We start from the raw sequence: 15,932 nt of genomic DNA, 5'->3' as shown, positions 1-15,932 counted from the left end.
AGAGGATCTGACTCCCTCACACAGACATTCATGCAGGCAAAGCACCAATGCACATAAAATAAAAATAAATAAAATTGAAAATGAAAAAGAAGAAGTAGTGGGTTTTAAAATGAGCCGGCACAGGGACCAAGGGATAGGAGGATCCCTCGGATGTCACCTGAGCATCTGCAGCCATATGAAGTCAGAAACTCCTGACTTTCAAATCATATACGACAATAAACCCAATTCTGCTCATTTATTTTATTTATGATGGGTTGAGCTGAGTTTCTGTCGCCTATCACTCCAGGGCTGCTGACAATATCAAGAACCAAGTAGAAAGTCAGCTTCCCGAGAGCAGGGACTGCACATCGTAGGCTTAAGATTCTTGTGGTCGGATGCAGTGGTACATTTTTCTAAAAATGTCCCTGGACCATAAAGGGACAGAACTTTATTGGAACCTTGCAGCTGAGCCAATAATATGCCTTGAGATTATTTAAGACTATGTACTTAACTTGCTGTCCTACTGTGTGCTCTGGTTTATGGTTAAACTGCCTTTAAAAGAACAAAGTAGCCAGGCGTGGTGGTGCACGCCTTTAATCCCAGCACTTGGGAGGCAGAGGCAGGAGGATTTCTGAGTTTGAGGCCAGCCTGGTCTACAAAGTGAGTTCTAGGACAGCCAGAGAAACCTGTCTCAAAAAAAAAAAAAAAAAAAGAAAAAGAAAATGTAACCAATCTTATTATATCTTGGAGTTCCCGTGCAACCAGACATTATAACAAACAACCTAAAATAATACATAGCTTTAATCTTAAATTGTGTACTCTTATATGCTACTGACCCAGAGTATTGTATGTATGTATGTATGTATGTATGTATGGCACACATATGTATGTGTTGTGATAATCATTTGCTGAATGCAGTCAACAGGTTGACATTTACACAATAAATATCTCACAAGTGCTGGAAGCCACGTGTAGCCATAGGTTGATCACATCTGTTTGCAGTATTTACTGCTGTTCTCAAGCAGCTGCAGTTTTCTCTTCTAAAACACTGTTAAGATTTCTGGAAAGATTTCTCATTTCCCCCCATACCATATTTTTTATGCTATTCAATAAAGAGCAAAGCCCTCTGTGAGGGACACATGCACAGACACAGATTCAAGCACAGAAACACAGCACAAACATAGGCAACAAGGACAGACAGATCAGACATACAACAGACTAGAGATCAGTAATCATAGACAGAAGAGACAGGGAGAGATGTGAAGAATTCAAATTTGGGTTCAACCTTAGTCAAACTAATCTAAGAGGAAGTCTGGGTTTTCATGCAACACTGGCACAGTCGGGGCTAGCCTGTGTACCCCAGTATGGTGATGTGAATAGAATGGTCCCCATAGGCTCATATATTTGAATGCTTAGTTCAAGGAATGATACTATTTCAAAGGATTAGAAGGATTGAAAGGTGTGGCCTTGTTAAGGGAAGTGTGTTGTTGGGAATGGGCTTGCTTTGAGTTTTAAAAGGTCGATGCCAGTCTCTCTTTTTCTGCCTACAGATCAGGATGTAGTACTCAACTAGTTCTCCAGCATCATGCTGGCCATGTGTGCCACCATGCTCCCTACCATGATGATAATGGACTAATCCCTGAAACTGTAAACAAGCCCCAAATTAAATGCTTCCTTTTATTTTTTTAAAGATTTATTTATTTATTATATCTAAGTACACTGTAGCTATCTTCAGACATACCAGAAGAGGCCGTCAGATCTCATTACAGATGGTTGTGAGCCACCATGTGGTTGCTGGGATTTGAACTCAGGACCTTTGGAAGAGCAGTCAGTGCTCTTAACTGCTGAGCCATCTCTCTAACCAACGCTTTCTTTTATAAGAGTCGCATTGACCATGGTGTCTCTCCCAGCAATAGAACAGTGACTAAGACACCCAGCATTGTAGCATTGTGCACAGGATGGCCACAGAATAGGTAAGAAAAACAAAACATAGCCAGGCAGAGGGAGTGAGGGGAGAGGAGGGTAGGGGAGGGGAGGGAGGGAGAGGAAAGGAGAGAAAGAGATCTGTAGTTTCTCAATGAGAAGGTTTTCTTCAAAATGTTTGGAGGGCAGGAATCCAAAGGAACAAGAATCAAGTGACAAGCATTCTAATTCCTATATGACAAACAAGGCTTTGATCCTGTGCTGTCACTTTCGGTGATGGCTCACTTTCTGAGCATAATGATCCCAGACAAAGAGTTGTTTGCAGGAGTCCTACAGGCTGAAAGATACACTCTCAACCAACTGACAGTCCCTCAGCCCCACAGGAGAAAACTGGGATTAAAACTGAAAAGGCTTATTTAAGACCATGAAGGAGGGAGGTTGGCAAGATGACTCAATGGATAAAAGCACTTGCCACCAGACCTTAAAACACAAATCCCAACTGAGGTCCCAGGAGATGGGAAAAGAGAACCAACCCCTGCAGATTGTCTTCTGACTTCCGTGCATGCACCACAGCATAAACACACACACACACACACACACACACACATCCAAGTGAATGTCATAAAAAAGTAAAAAGACTGTAAATCAAGGCATTTGTGACCCATACCTTGCAGTCCAAAGCTGGCCTGTTTCCTAACGCCACTTTATTAAGCAATGTGTATCAGTCACTTATCTAGAGAACTCAGAAACCTCTGAGGAAAATGCACCTAAGTTCTTAACTCTGCCAACTGCCTCCTCAGTCCTTAGGAAAAGGAAAAGGTATTGGACCAGGAGGCCAAAAACAACCAAGAACCAACCAACCAAACAACAACAAAACCTGCCCATAGACTGGATTTACTCCCACACTAGTGGTGTGACTTTGAGTAAGTCTTTCACGGGTCTGTGGCAGTTGCCTCTCTGAAACAGGAGACGTGAAAATGAAGTTTGAAGGTGCTGATCGCTAAGATTGTTAAATTTCAGTGATCGCACAGTTGGACTGTCCATCAAATCCCAGGATGGAATCTCACATGGATTACAGAGGAGCAGAGGGCCAAGAGGTCAGCACCTTGGTCACACAGTCCAAATTAGAGTTGATGAGTTGGATTTCTAGATGAGCATATATCTTTCCAGCTTGCCTTCAGGGGAGAACACAATGGAAACCCATGCTGTCACCTCTGCACATCGCTGGAACACATGGAACAATGTCCACATTCCCTTCATTTCTCTTTCTCTGTTCCTTTCAATGGTTCTTAAAGAGTCCCATTAAGACAGGTCCACATCTCAGGGCTGGAGAGACCACTCTATGTTTAAGAATGCTATCTGCTCTTACAGAGGACCAGAACACAGTTCTCAGTACTCATGTCAGAGAGCTAACAACCACCCATAACTTCAGCTCCATGGGATCCAATGCCCTCTTCTGGCCTCCACACTCAACTGCCTTTGAATGTACCTTATCACCACCACTACCCCACACACATACACGTAACTAAAAATAAAAAAAGAAACCTTTAAAAATAAAAGAACGTCCATATCTGAACATACACTACCTTCTTCCAATCAGACATCTTCAGACCTTGGATATCCCCCAGTAGGACAGACATTCCTCCCTACATTTGTAAGAGTCCACTTGGGGAAGCAAACTAGCTTCATGGCCTTGACCTCACATCTGGCCTTCAGCCCAAGTGACAAGTCTTAATTTGATTAAGTGACAAGTCTTAATCACTACTGCATTCTTAGCACTTGACCTTGAGTGACTTCCAGCCCTTTTGAAAAACTCACACTCTTCCTTGAAAAGATGGAGATTTCTTTCCAATGGAAAGGTTCAAGTGAACACATACCACACTGCAGAGACAAGTCCCTACAATACGCCCTGCGGCGGGATTGCTTACAAGCTGCCATCTATCACCTTTCCTTTGGGGACCCCTTTTGAAAGGCTGAACACTTGTTGAACGATCTGAAGTGCTTACTGCACAGAGGCATCTCTAATGCACCATTATCAAGCCTTCTCTTTTCCTTCCCATCCCTGGAAGGCTTCAAACTTTCCCCTAGCCTCTACCCATCTTCTTCCCCACCCTGCAGTCCCTAGGCTCCACTTTGCCCGGTCCAATTCTCTTTTTCTTTCCTGCAATTAGGCAAATATCCAGGTTGCTGAGTTTTCAAAATGTGATTGCGATCGAAGAGTGGGTGGGGACACAGGACTAATGGATCAGGGGAAACTGTCTCAGCATTTCTCATTCCCAAAAGGTCTTTCCCTGAGCCCTAGGGGAAGATGACTATCCCAGCCAAACAATTCAGAGATTTCAAAGGACTCATCACCATTGACTGTGGCACAGAACCCTTCCTGAATATGGGTCAGGGGTACGTTTAAATGGTTGGAAACCTTCTCTTCAGAGGCTTGTGTTGCAAGCTTTCCACATACATCTTCTCAGTACCAACACCACAGATAGCCTCCCCACTCTCAGGACAGGATTTCTCCTCTGCATCATTTTACAGATGAGAAACCAAATCTCAAAAAAGCCAATAATGTCAGTGAGTTCAAGGTCCAAGACAAGTCTCCCGAGTCACCAATTTCTGCATCAACTCCCCCAGCATAACAGAAATTGATCATACTTATAGTAACCCCTCACTTTGGAAAAAAATTGTCCTCCTCAAAGGCTGTCAATAAAGACCCCCGAAACACGAACATAGTGCTAATCCATCAGTAGACCTGAGCTTTCAACATGACGGATCCAAATACCAATTCTAAAGATTGTCCCCTGCCCTAAGGTGGCTCTCTATTGTTGAATGTTCTCCCCAGTAGCTGCTGAGAGCTGGCCTGAAGTGTCTTAACACAGAGAAGAGGAATCCAGCCCTGACTCTTCCAAGAAAGAGCTCCCATCTTTAGCGTCTTTGCTAAGGGTCCTGCGCCCACTCCTCCCCTACCTGCCAGGAGCTGCATCCAGGCGCAGATCTTGTAGACAGTAGCAGTGTTGCAGAAGAAGAAAAGAGCGAAGCAGGTGATGCAGCCGAGAATCAGCACCATGGAAAGCAACACGAAGAAGGCGGCCGCCTTGAAGGCGCTGGACGGGATGGTGCTGAAGTCGGTGAAAGAGCCCCGGCAGGTGAGCTCGCGGCCCGCTAGCCCGCTGCCCACGCAGTAGTGGAAGAGGCCGAAGTAGCCAGGCTTGGGAGTGCTCACGCTGTCGCCTACCCAGTAGGGCTGGATGAAGACCACCACGTTGATGATGGCGAAGCAGATGGTGAAGATGGCCCACAGTACGCCGATGGCCCGCGAGTTCCGCATGTAGTGCTCATGGTAGAGCTTGGAGGCTTCCTGCGAGGGCAGCATGGTGCCCGGGGGCGGGGCCGGCGGCAGCGGCTGACAGGGGGCCGCCGGCCCAGGACTGACCACCGGCCGCGGGGCGGGAGCTGGGGACGCACGCGAGAAGCAGCCCTGAGTCTAGGAACTCGCAAGGGCGGGGCCTGAGGCGGAGCTGGGGACCTGGGGGCTGACTGGGGAGCTAGGAGGGGGTCATGACAGTGTTGGGGCGGCGACTTGAAGGCCTCCTATTGGGGGGCCTGAGAAGGAGTCATGGGAAAGTTGGGGGGGCTGGGATGAGGACATGGGAGCTGGAAGTAGGGGGGGTGCCAGAAAGTGCTCGTGGGGGAGTTCAAGAGGGGGCTTGGGAACTGGTGCCGGATTAAGAAGGGGACGTGGGGAGATGTAATGAAAGATGGAGATCAATATTGGAGCATTAACAAGCATCGAATAGAGGGAGCTGGGAAGGGCATATTGGAGCTCTTATTAGGGGTAGTGGGTCTGGGACTGGGTGTCTAAAGGGGATCTGAAAGCGGATAGCCGCTTCTCTATAAGGAAGAGAAGAGGTTGTCAGGGGCTGGTACTGAGGGCACGAGGAAGGTTACAGTAGGGCCAGGCAGAAGACTGGAGCTGGTACCCAGAGCTAAGTGTTGGAATCAGGATGAAGCTAGCGTGGAATCAGGGGCTGACACTGCAGGGTCTGCACTTGTGGCGGGGATTGGGGGGCGGGGATAGGGGGGATCCTTAGAAGCCGGGGCTGGATGTCGGCTGCGGGGGGGGGGGGTGGGGGGGGAGTAGTGTAGGATTGGCGGGCCAGGGCCGAGGAGAGTGGCTTTCCAGGCCAAGGGAACAGGCGATCGAGGCCAGCGGGCAGTCTGGGCCTGGAGGGGCGGGCGGTGGGCAGGGGCCGTGTCTGGCGCGGGGGAGCGGCTGGGCCCGGGTAGGGCCAGAGCTTGGGGGGGGGGGGCGCTGCCCCGCGCCCAGGCCGGACGCGCGCAGAGGCTGTGGCCGCGGAGAAGGGATGCGGGAAGACCAACCTGGGCCGAGTCGGGACGGCTGATCCGGGACCGGCAGGGCTCAAGCTCCGGGGCTCGATGCTCCTGGCAGCGGTTGCCTTGGCCCAGGCGGCGTCCTCTGCGCGGCCTCCATCTTGCTCCGGCTCTCCCCGGGACGCGCTCCCGCGCCGAGGCGCGCGCTCCCGGGCACTGGCGCGGCGCGGCCGGGGCGCGTTCCCGCGCGGGCGTAAAGAACTGAGAGGAATGGAAGGGGGGCAGGGGAGGAGGAGGGAAAGGGGCCCTCCAGGTTCTGACAGTCAGAGGTACGGTCAGGCACGGTGACCCTGAGGTCCCTCAGCCAGAAACACAGCCTCTACCCCAGTCCCGGCTTCAGGCCTCCTGACTATTGGGACTCCCTTCGGTCAACCTGAGTTGTGGGGTTCCAGCTCCCCACAAAGCCCGTGGAAATGGGGGAAGGAACGAAATGAGGATTATTTGATAGGCGTTGAACTCAATCTCTTGATTCCTGATTACCACCTACCATCTATGACAATGCCTCCAGTCTCTCCATTCTGCTTCCACGCCTTTGCGTCTTAGAGGCGTTGAAGGTTTTCAGAGTCTCCTAGGAAACTGTCAACACCCCCCTGGGAGAGGGAAACTCCTAAACTGTTAACACCCCACGCCAGCCTTGGGGATTCCTTGGCCCACAGCACAAGGAGATGGAGCCAGGGAACAAGACCCAGGCTGAGTACCAAAACCAGGAGGGAAAGGGGCTGGCAAGCTGGTTTTTCCTTTACATCCTCCCCGGTGCTCAAATCGATGCAAGCCATGAAGTCTGAACATCATGAAGATCTAAACAACAACACCTCAAAGTCAAGGGTGGTGATTAGGCCAAAGAACACCTCCAGGGACACTCCTGGGAAGCAGCTTGACTCAGTCATTGCTTAGCCTTTGAAACCCAGACAAACTAACTGAACTTGAGCTATCGGGACCTGTTTCCTTATCTGTGAAGTGGACAAATTATGCCCCATTTTATAGAGGGGTGTGTGTGTGTGTGTGTGTGTGTGCTCGAGCATACACATGTTAATGGATCCCAAACACTGGACCACACAGAGAAGTATGTTTGTTGAAACTCATATCTATATGCAAAAACTCATGTCATATTTTTAACTGTCTTTTTCCAGTGAGATAAGAAACTGTTCTTTTGGTCTTTGAGGGTTTTTTTGGTTCTTCTTTTTGTCTTTTGTTTTTGTTTTCTGATTATGTATTTTGTTAAAGTCTGCTTTATTTGGTGAGAGTATGCTAAGTAGTTCTAGCTGGCCTAGAACTCACTATGTTAAGACCAGGTTAGCCTTGAGCATGCAGGAATCCCCCTGCTTCTATCCGAGTGCTGAAATCGCAGGCATGCACCAACACGCTTGTTTTGTGTCTGTTTTGTACATTTCTGGAGATCAAACCAGGAGGAGCATTCTACTAACAGAGCGACATCCTAGACCAGTATTTTCAACTTTTAAGAAATGGTGGTAACAGGGTGGGGTTGTGGGTGGGTTTGGTGTTGTTTGATGTCTTTATAAGAAACAGGCGTTTGAATCCCAGATTATAAAGGGAGAATGGACCTAGCAAATTCCACAACTTGAGACCTCAGGTTCATGTGAATTCACCATCCCCAGGGACGGAGTACTGGCATGAATTTGGCTTCTCTTTCCACTCACTTTGAAGGAGCCTTCCTTTTCACCTGCCAAGGATCCTGTGGTCCTGGAAGCATGAGCAGAAGGGATGGGGCAAGCAATCTCCTCCAGTACCTCCTCCCATTTTGCAGTTGGGGATAGAAGCCAAGGAAGAACACTGACATGCCATGGAAGGAGACAACTGCCCTGTCAACCTGTCACAAACCATCTCACCCATCTAATAAGCAGGGATGAGCCCCCTGAAGGGTGGCACTCCAATGCGGGGTACTGGAGTCAAGAGGACTCGGGAGACGGAAGACGGAAGAAGACAGAGGGGTCCTGCTGCAGATGCTCCCAGTTTGGGTGCTTTCCAAGCAATCTCCTGCCCTGTTCCCCGCTTTGTCTTAAACTATTCTTTCCTAGCCTGCTGAGCCACGCTGAGCCACCCAGAAGAAAAGGACATCAAAGATTCACTGCAAGTTCTTGTAGGACTGGGTCTTGGTTTCCCTCTGTAGAGCAGAGGCTCTCTGTGAAGTTCTGTCCACACCTCTTTGACAATAGTGCATTGGCCCCATTGATCCCTTCTCACCCAGTTCCCGGATTGACCCTGGGGTAAGCCAGTAAATTTTGTTTCTACTTAAGCCAGCTTCACTTATGTTTTGTTGTTGTTTCCAATCTAAATAGTCTTAAATAATTCATCTGCACTTCTCTAAAAGAGATAGTAGGAGCTTATATATTGATTTAGTTATTTGCTGAGACAGGGTTTCCTGTAACACAGACTGGCATCGAACTCAAAACATAACTGAAGATGACTTCAGACTTCTGGTCCTCCTGCTTCCACATTCCAAGTGCTGGGATGGTAGGCATGCATTAACCAGCTTCAGTGGGCTTTTGCTTGATTTTTTTTTAATAGAAGACTATCTAATACATGAGCTATTCAAAACCAAAAGACCAGAATGTGAGGCCAAACTCTGCCACATATGATTTGTGTGGCTTACAAGTCAAAGACTACATTTCTTAGGGAGGGAAGATGTGAGAGGAGGTTTGAGACACATACCCCAGGTTGGTCTTGAACTCACTGGGATCCTCCTGCCTCAGCCTCACAAATGCTAAGATTACAGGTGTGCACCCCTCCCAGGCTTCTTGTTGCTACTGCTGCTGCTGCTACTGTTATTGCTGCTGCTGCTGCTGTTATTGTTTTTAGTCTGTGTTTTACTATGCAGCCCTAGCTGGCCTCCAACTGTAGCAATCCTCCTGCCTCAGCCTCCCAAGTTCTGATGTTACTCTTGAGAGTCTTATTTTCTTCATTTGTAAAGTAGAGAAAAGCACACTTCCTCCTCCTCACAGATGCTGAGAGGATTAAAAGAGATAATGGATAGAAAAGAGCTTTGTAAATGGAAAAAGGGCTATAAATATAAGTGATTATCATTAAAGTTTAATAATAAGTGACGTCTCCAAAGAAGAGATACAGCAGGAGCCTTAGAGATGCACTTGCTAAGCTGTAAGGGCCTGGGACGGGATGTGTCCCATTTTAAAGGGCGAACTTACAGCAGTTGAAGAAAGGAAACACGAGGTCTGTTCACAGGAAGAACATCTCATGGGAACCAAGAAGGAACAAGGATGGAAAGATTATAATGGAATATGGTGGTGTGCACCTGCAATGCCAATGCTTCAGAGTCTGGGGTGGGAGGAAGACAACTTCGCCAGCAATATAACAGGAAGGAGCCCCTCTATTTATAAGGCTGGGGATGTATAGTCCAGTGGAGTGCTTTCCTGGCATTCATGAGACCCCAGGTTCCATCTGTAAGGGAGGAACACACCCAGCCACCAAATTCTCAACACAAAGGAGATTACCGAAAGGGGCAAGCAGGAGGTTGGGGAGGTTGGAAAGGCAGACAGCAAGCAGCAGTAACAGCAGCAGTGGCAGTAGGCAGAGAAACCAGGAGAATGCATACTAAGTGTCAGGGTACATGTGTTTAATCTTAGCACTTGGGAGGTGAAGGCAGAAGGATCAGGAGGGCAAGTTTATCTTGAACTACATACTAAGCCAATCCTGACTATATGAGACACTTTCAGAAAATAAAAAATAAAGCTGAGCATGGTGGTGCACACCTTTAATCCCAGCACTCAGGAGGCAGGAGCTGGAAGATCCCTGTGAGTTCAGGACAGTCAGGGCTATTGTACAGAGAAACTCTGTCTCAAAAAACCAGCAGCAGCGGCAGCAGCAGCAGCAGCAGTAGTAATTTTAAAAAGAAGGGGACTGGAGAGATGATTCCGTTGGTAAAGTGCTTGCCATGTAGGTAAGAGGACCTGAGTTCAATATCCATGTTAAAAAAAAAAACACAGGTAAACAACAACAACAACAAAAACAAAAACAAAGGCCCCACCAGTCTCAGCAGTATACAGGCAGCACAGTAGAGACAGGAGGATTTCTATGGTTCCCTGGCTAGCCAGGCAAGTGCAATCAGTGAGCTCGACAAAAGATAATGAACAGCGAAATAAGGAAACAGTCTACATAGAATCCTGACCATCAAATGCTTTTGCATGCTCTCTTGAACACACACACCACACACAAACACATACACCACACATACCACACACACACACATCAGATTCACACCACACACAAACACACACACACCACATACACACATACCACACACACCACACATACACCACATACACACACTAAACACACATACACCACACATACACACATATCACACACATACACACCAGATACACACCACACACAAACACAAACACACACACACACACCACATATACACACTAAACACACACACACCATATACCCCACAACACACACACACCACACATACCACATACACACACACCACATACACACATACATACAGCATACTCCACACACACACATATACACCACACACACATAAACACCACACACACATATCACATACACACCACACACATCATACACACACACACAAGAAAAAAAGGAATGAAGAAAGAGAAAAATCAAGTCATGAGACCATAAGGCAAGGACCCTGCTGGAGGAGCACCCAGAACAGAAGGTCCCCAGAAAAGCTCTGTATCCAGCCTAAGTGCACAGTTCGACTTGTGTTACCATCTAGGTCCCCCATCCTGTACTTGTACTATTCCATTTAATACCTATAGTAAGCCCTTTCATAGTGTAAGGAGCTGAATCGTGTGTCACACTGTTCCTATGTTAAAGTCCTAACTTTCAGCAATGTAACTGGAGTTGGAGATAGGACTTGAAGAGACATAGTAAAATGAGCTGCCGTGCATGGACATCTGATGACTGGCATCCTTACAAAAGAAGTTAGGACACAGACAGAGCTTAGACCAGTGGTTCTCAAACTTCTAATGCTTTGACCCTTTAATACAGTTCCTCATGTTGTGGTGACCCCCAGCCATAACATTATTTTTATTGCTGCTTCATAACTGTAATTTTGCTACTGTTATGAATTATACTGTAAATATTTGATATGCAGATGGTCTTAGGTGACCCCATGTGACAGAGTCATTTGGCAAATGGGTCATTATACGCAGGCTATAAACCACTGACTTAGGCCAAGACACCAGCATGTGAAGACACAGCAAGTAGGCTAAGCAGAGAGACCTCATGAAGCTTTAAAAAAAGTTGATTTCCAGTTAAGACACACAATCTAGGTGAACATGGTGGCGCACCCAGCACTTGAGAGGCAGAGGCAGGTAAATGTTCTGTGAGTTTAAGTTCAGCTTGGCCTACATAGTAAGTTCTAGGCCATGATGGCTCGGGAACTACATGTTGAGATTATATATATATATATATATATATATATATATATATATATATATATAGTGACTGGCAAAGACTATATATATAAATTAGTTTTTAAAAATTTCTGGTGCACACCTATTGTCCCAGCACTTGGGAGATTGAGACAGGAGGATAGCTATGTCTAAAGTCAGCCTGAGCCACAGAGTGAGAATTTATTTTAAAGCAAAAAAACAAAAAGAAGAAAGGAAGAAAAACAGGAGGTAGGGGGATCCTTTGATTGTCCACTATGATTGTCAGACTTGGTGATTCTCTTGACTGCATCTGGAATTGACTAAGAGACAAGTCTCTGGAACCTGTAAGGACTTTGCTTGACCAGGTCACTTGAAGTGGGATGACCTATCCTAATGTGGACAGCACCTTCTGGTGCCAACCTTAGATATGAGGTCAGAGGAAGAAAAGCATTTGCTTTTTGCCTATTTGCTTTTTCCATTGCTATAGAGTTCATCCACCCCACTGCTGCCACTGCTGCTGCCACTGCCATTCTTCACTGACAGCAGAGCCCAGCTTCTTCAGTCTTTCTATGTGAACTGAAGACCAATGACTCCCCAGTAATCCTCCATTGTCAATACCAAATTGGGAATGCGAAGGCATCCAGCCTCAAGGCTCAGAGCTATTGGGATGGTAGTCTGTCTGGTGAAGGCAGCTATTGATGAACTACCCAAACAGTAAGCCAATATAATAAATCCCCCTTTAATATAGATTATTATTCTATTAATTTTGTTTCTCTGGAGAACCCTGACTAACACATTGTCTTTACAGTTCACTTGATGTGAGGAGCATTTAGTTGGTGCTTACAGTTTAGAAGTTTCAGTGATCAACATGGCAAGAAGCAGACAGCTATGGTGCTGGAGTAGTAGCTAAGAGTTTTACATACTGTCTGCAGGCAGCAGGCAGAGGGAAAGAGAGACACTGGACCTGGTATGGGTTTTTAAAACCTCAAAGCACAGCTCTACTGACATAGCTTCTCCAGCAAGGCTACAACTCCTCCAATGAGGCCGCACCCCCTAATCCTTCCCAAACAGTTCCACTAACTGGAGAACAAGCATTCAAACATATGAACCCCTTGGAGCCATTTTCTTTCAAACCATCACATACATTTATGAAATAAAAATAAGTAAGCAGTAGAAGAGATGGCTCTGTGGTTAAGAGTATATACTGCTGTAGTAGAGCGTGCTGGCTAGGTTTATGTCAACTTGGCACAGCTAGAATCATCTGAGAGGAGGGAATCTCAGTAGTGAAAATGCCTCCATAAGACAAGACTGAGGGCTAGCCTGTAGGGCATTCTCTCAATTAGTGATTGATTTGGGAAGGCTTAGCCCACTGTGCATGGTGCCATCCCTGGGCTTGTATTCCTGAGTTCTATAAGAAAGCAGGCTGAGTAAACCTAGAGGAGCAAGCCAGTAAGCAGCATTCCTCCATGACTGTGTCAGCTCTGCCTCCGGGTTCCTGGCCTGCTTGAGTTCCTGTCCTGACTTCCTTCCATGATTGTCTTAGTCACTGTTTTATTGCTGAAGAGACACTATGACCAAAGCAACTCTTATAAAGGAAAACATTTAATTGAAGGCTTGATTATAGTTTAGAGATTAGTCCAATATTGTTGGGGAGAGCATGGCAGCATGCAGGCAAGCATTGGAGAAATAGCTGAGAGCTACATCCTGATCTGTGGACAGAGAGAGATAGAGACTCTGGGTTTAGCATGGGCTTTTGAGACCTCAAAGCCCATCCCCCAGTGACACACTTCCTCCAACAAGACCATACTCCCTAATCCTTTTGAATAGTGGCACCCTCTGGTGACTAAGCATTCAAATGTATGAGCCTATGAGGGACATTCATACTTAAATCACTGCATTGATAACAGTAATGTGGAGCTATAAGCCAAATAAACCCTTCCCTCCCCAAGTCGCTTTTGGTCATGGTGTTTCATCACAGCAATAATAACCCTAACTAAGACACAGAGGATCCACGTTCAGTTCCCAGCACCCACAGAGGGTAACTTACCTGTAATTCCAGCTCCAAGTGAACTGAGGTCCTCTTCTGGCCTCTGAGCTCTCTCTCTCTCTCTCTCTCTTTCTCCTCTCTCTCTCTCTCTCTCTCTCTCACACACACACACACACACGATAAAAACTAAAACAAAATAAACAGGATTGTATATCACCCTGACTTTTTACTTACTGAAGTTGAGAAGACCGAGATAGAATACAGGAAGTGATAAAATCAAGTCTAGTGTTGGTCAAGTGTGTAGCGCAGAGCACTGGCTAAGTATAGTGAGGCCCTGAGATACATCCCCCAAATGCCCTAAAACCCAGTTTGAAGATTAGATAAAATAAAGGAGTTACAGAGACAAAGTTTGGAGCAGAGACTGAAGGAAGGACCATCCAGAGACTGCCCCACCTGGGGAACCATCCCATAAACAACCACCAAATGCAGACACTATTGTGGATGCCAACAAGAGCTAGCAGACAGGAGCCTGATAAAGCCAGTGCCTGACAAATACAGAAGTGGATGTTCACAGCCATCCATTGGATGATGCACAGGGTTCCCAATAAAGGAGCTAGAGAAAGTATCCAAGGAGCTGAAGGAGTTTGCAGCCCCATAGGAGAAACAACATTATAAACTAACCAGTACCCCCAGAGCTCCCTGGGACTAAACCACCAATCAAAGAAAACACATGGTGGGACTCATGGCTCTAACTGCATATGTAGCAGAGAATGGCCTAGTTGATCATCAATGGGAAAAGAGGCCCTTTGTCCTGTGACGGTTCTATCCCCAGTATAAGAGAGTGCCAGGGCCAGGAAGTGGGAGTGGGTAGGTTAGGGAGCTGGGGGGGTGGGAGGGCAGGGATAGGAGATTTTTAGAGGGGAAACTAGGAAAGAGATAACATTTGAAATGTAAATAAAGAAAATATCTAATTAAAAAAAGAAAAAAGTTTTAAAAAGATTAGATAAAATAATAATATAGTCTAAGAAAATAAAAATGAGGGCTGGAGAGTGGCTCAGTGGTTAAGAGCACTGACTAGTCTTCTAGAGGTTCTGAGTTCAATTCCCAGCAACCAATGGTGGCTCACAACCGTATGTAATGGGATCCAGTGCCCTCTTCTGGTGTGTCTGAGGACAGAGACAGTGTACTTACATTTAAAAAAAAAATGCAAAAAAGGAAGGGCTGGAGAGATGGCTCAGCAGTTAAGAGCACTGACTGCTCTTCCAGAGGTCCTGAGTTCAAATCCCAGCAACCACCTGATGCCTCACAACCATCTGTTGTGATCCGATGCCCTCTTCTGGTGTCTGAAGAGAGCAATAATGTGTGTGTGTGTGTGTGTGTGTGTGTGTGTGTGTGTGTGTAATAAATCAATAGATTTTTTTTTAAAAGAATGTAAAAAAGAAGAAAAAACGAAAAGAAAACAGGAAAAGAAAAATGAAAACAATTTTTTTTTAGACCTGCACTAAAAAATAATCGACAAGCCAGGCAGTGGCACACACCTTTAATCCCAGCACTTGGGAGGCAGAGGCAGGCAGATTTCTGAGTTCAAGGCCAGCCTGGTCTACAGAGTGAGTTCCAGGACTGCCAGGGCTACACAGAGAAACCCTGTCTTGAAAAACAAAAAAAGCAACAATCACTTCTTGGCCTTCTGGTTAAGCTCAACGTAAATAACAGAACAGTATAAAGCAAGGGCCCACTCGGCTTCATTCTTTTCAAACAGAGATCTGAGTTTTCTAACAACTTTAAAGTAAGACTTTCCTTTCCCCAGAGGTTTTGGCACCTTGTTACAAGTCAGCTGACTTACTATGCCAGCTATACCATGCAGACTGGTTATTTAAGGCTGCAGCAAGAGGATCACAAGTTCAAGACCAGCCTGGGGAACTCAGCAATATTTTTATCTCAAGTCAGAAAGGAATGGAAAGCCAGGTGTTGGCACAAGCCTTTGATCTCAGCACTCGAGAGGCAGAGCAGGTGAATCTCTATGAGTTAAGGTCAGCTTGGTCTGCATAGTGAGTTTTAGGCCATCCAGGCTACATGGTGCGTCCCTGTCTCAAAAATGAGCAGAACATATAAAGGGATGGGCCTGTAACTTAGAATTAGAGCAATTACTTATCATATTGTTGTGTGACAAAATATTTCCTGGAGAGACTCAAGGCATACATGTGCTCACAGTGTGAGCCCACTACTGACCAAAGCACAGAGGCCACCAATGTCCAACCTGGTGAACCAGT

General features: G+C 46.4%; 1 protein-coding gene across 1 annotated transcript in view; it reads right to left on the bottom strand.

Annotated features, from left to right (window-relative positions):
* Lhfpl4 (LHFPL tetraspan subfamily member 4) overlaps positions 1-6,810 on the bottom strand; it is a 28,308-nt gene extending 21,498 nt beyond the window's left edge. Inside the window, exons 1-3 of the mRNA XM_021165768.3 lie at positions 6,776-6,810; positions 6,277-6,489; positions 4,864-5,349 (exon numbers count right to left, since the gene is read on the bottom strand). Coding sequence (XP_021021427.1) covers positions 4,864-5,269 — 406 coding nt within the window. The 5' untranslated portion in view covers positions 5,270-5,349; positions 6,277-6,489; positions 6,776-6,810. The remainder of the gene's footprint in view (positions 1-4,863; positions 5,350-6,276; positions 6,490-6,775) is intronic.
* Positions 6,811-15,932: the final 9,122 nt, after the last annotated feature.

The sequence above is a fragment of the Mus caroli genome, unplaced genomic scaffold, assembly GCF_978045245.1.
Source record: "Mus caroli unplaced genomic scaffold, Mus_caroli_1 scaffold_7, whole genome shotgun sequence".
In the NCBI taxonomy this organism is placed as follows: Eukaryota; Metazoa; Chordata; class Mammalia; order Rodentia; family Muridae; genus Mus; species Mus caroli.
This window is presented reverse-complemented; position numbering and strand designations above follow the sequence as displayed.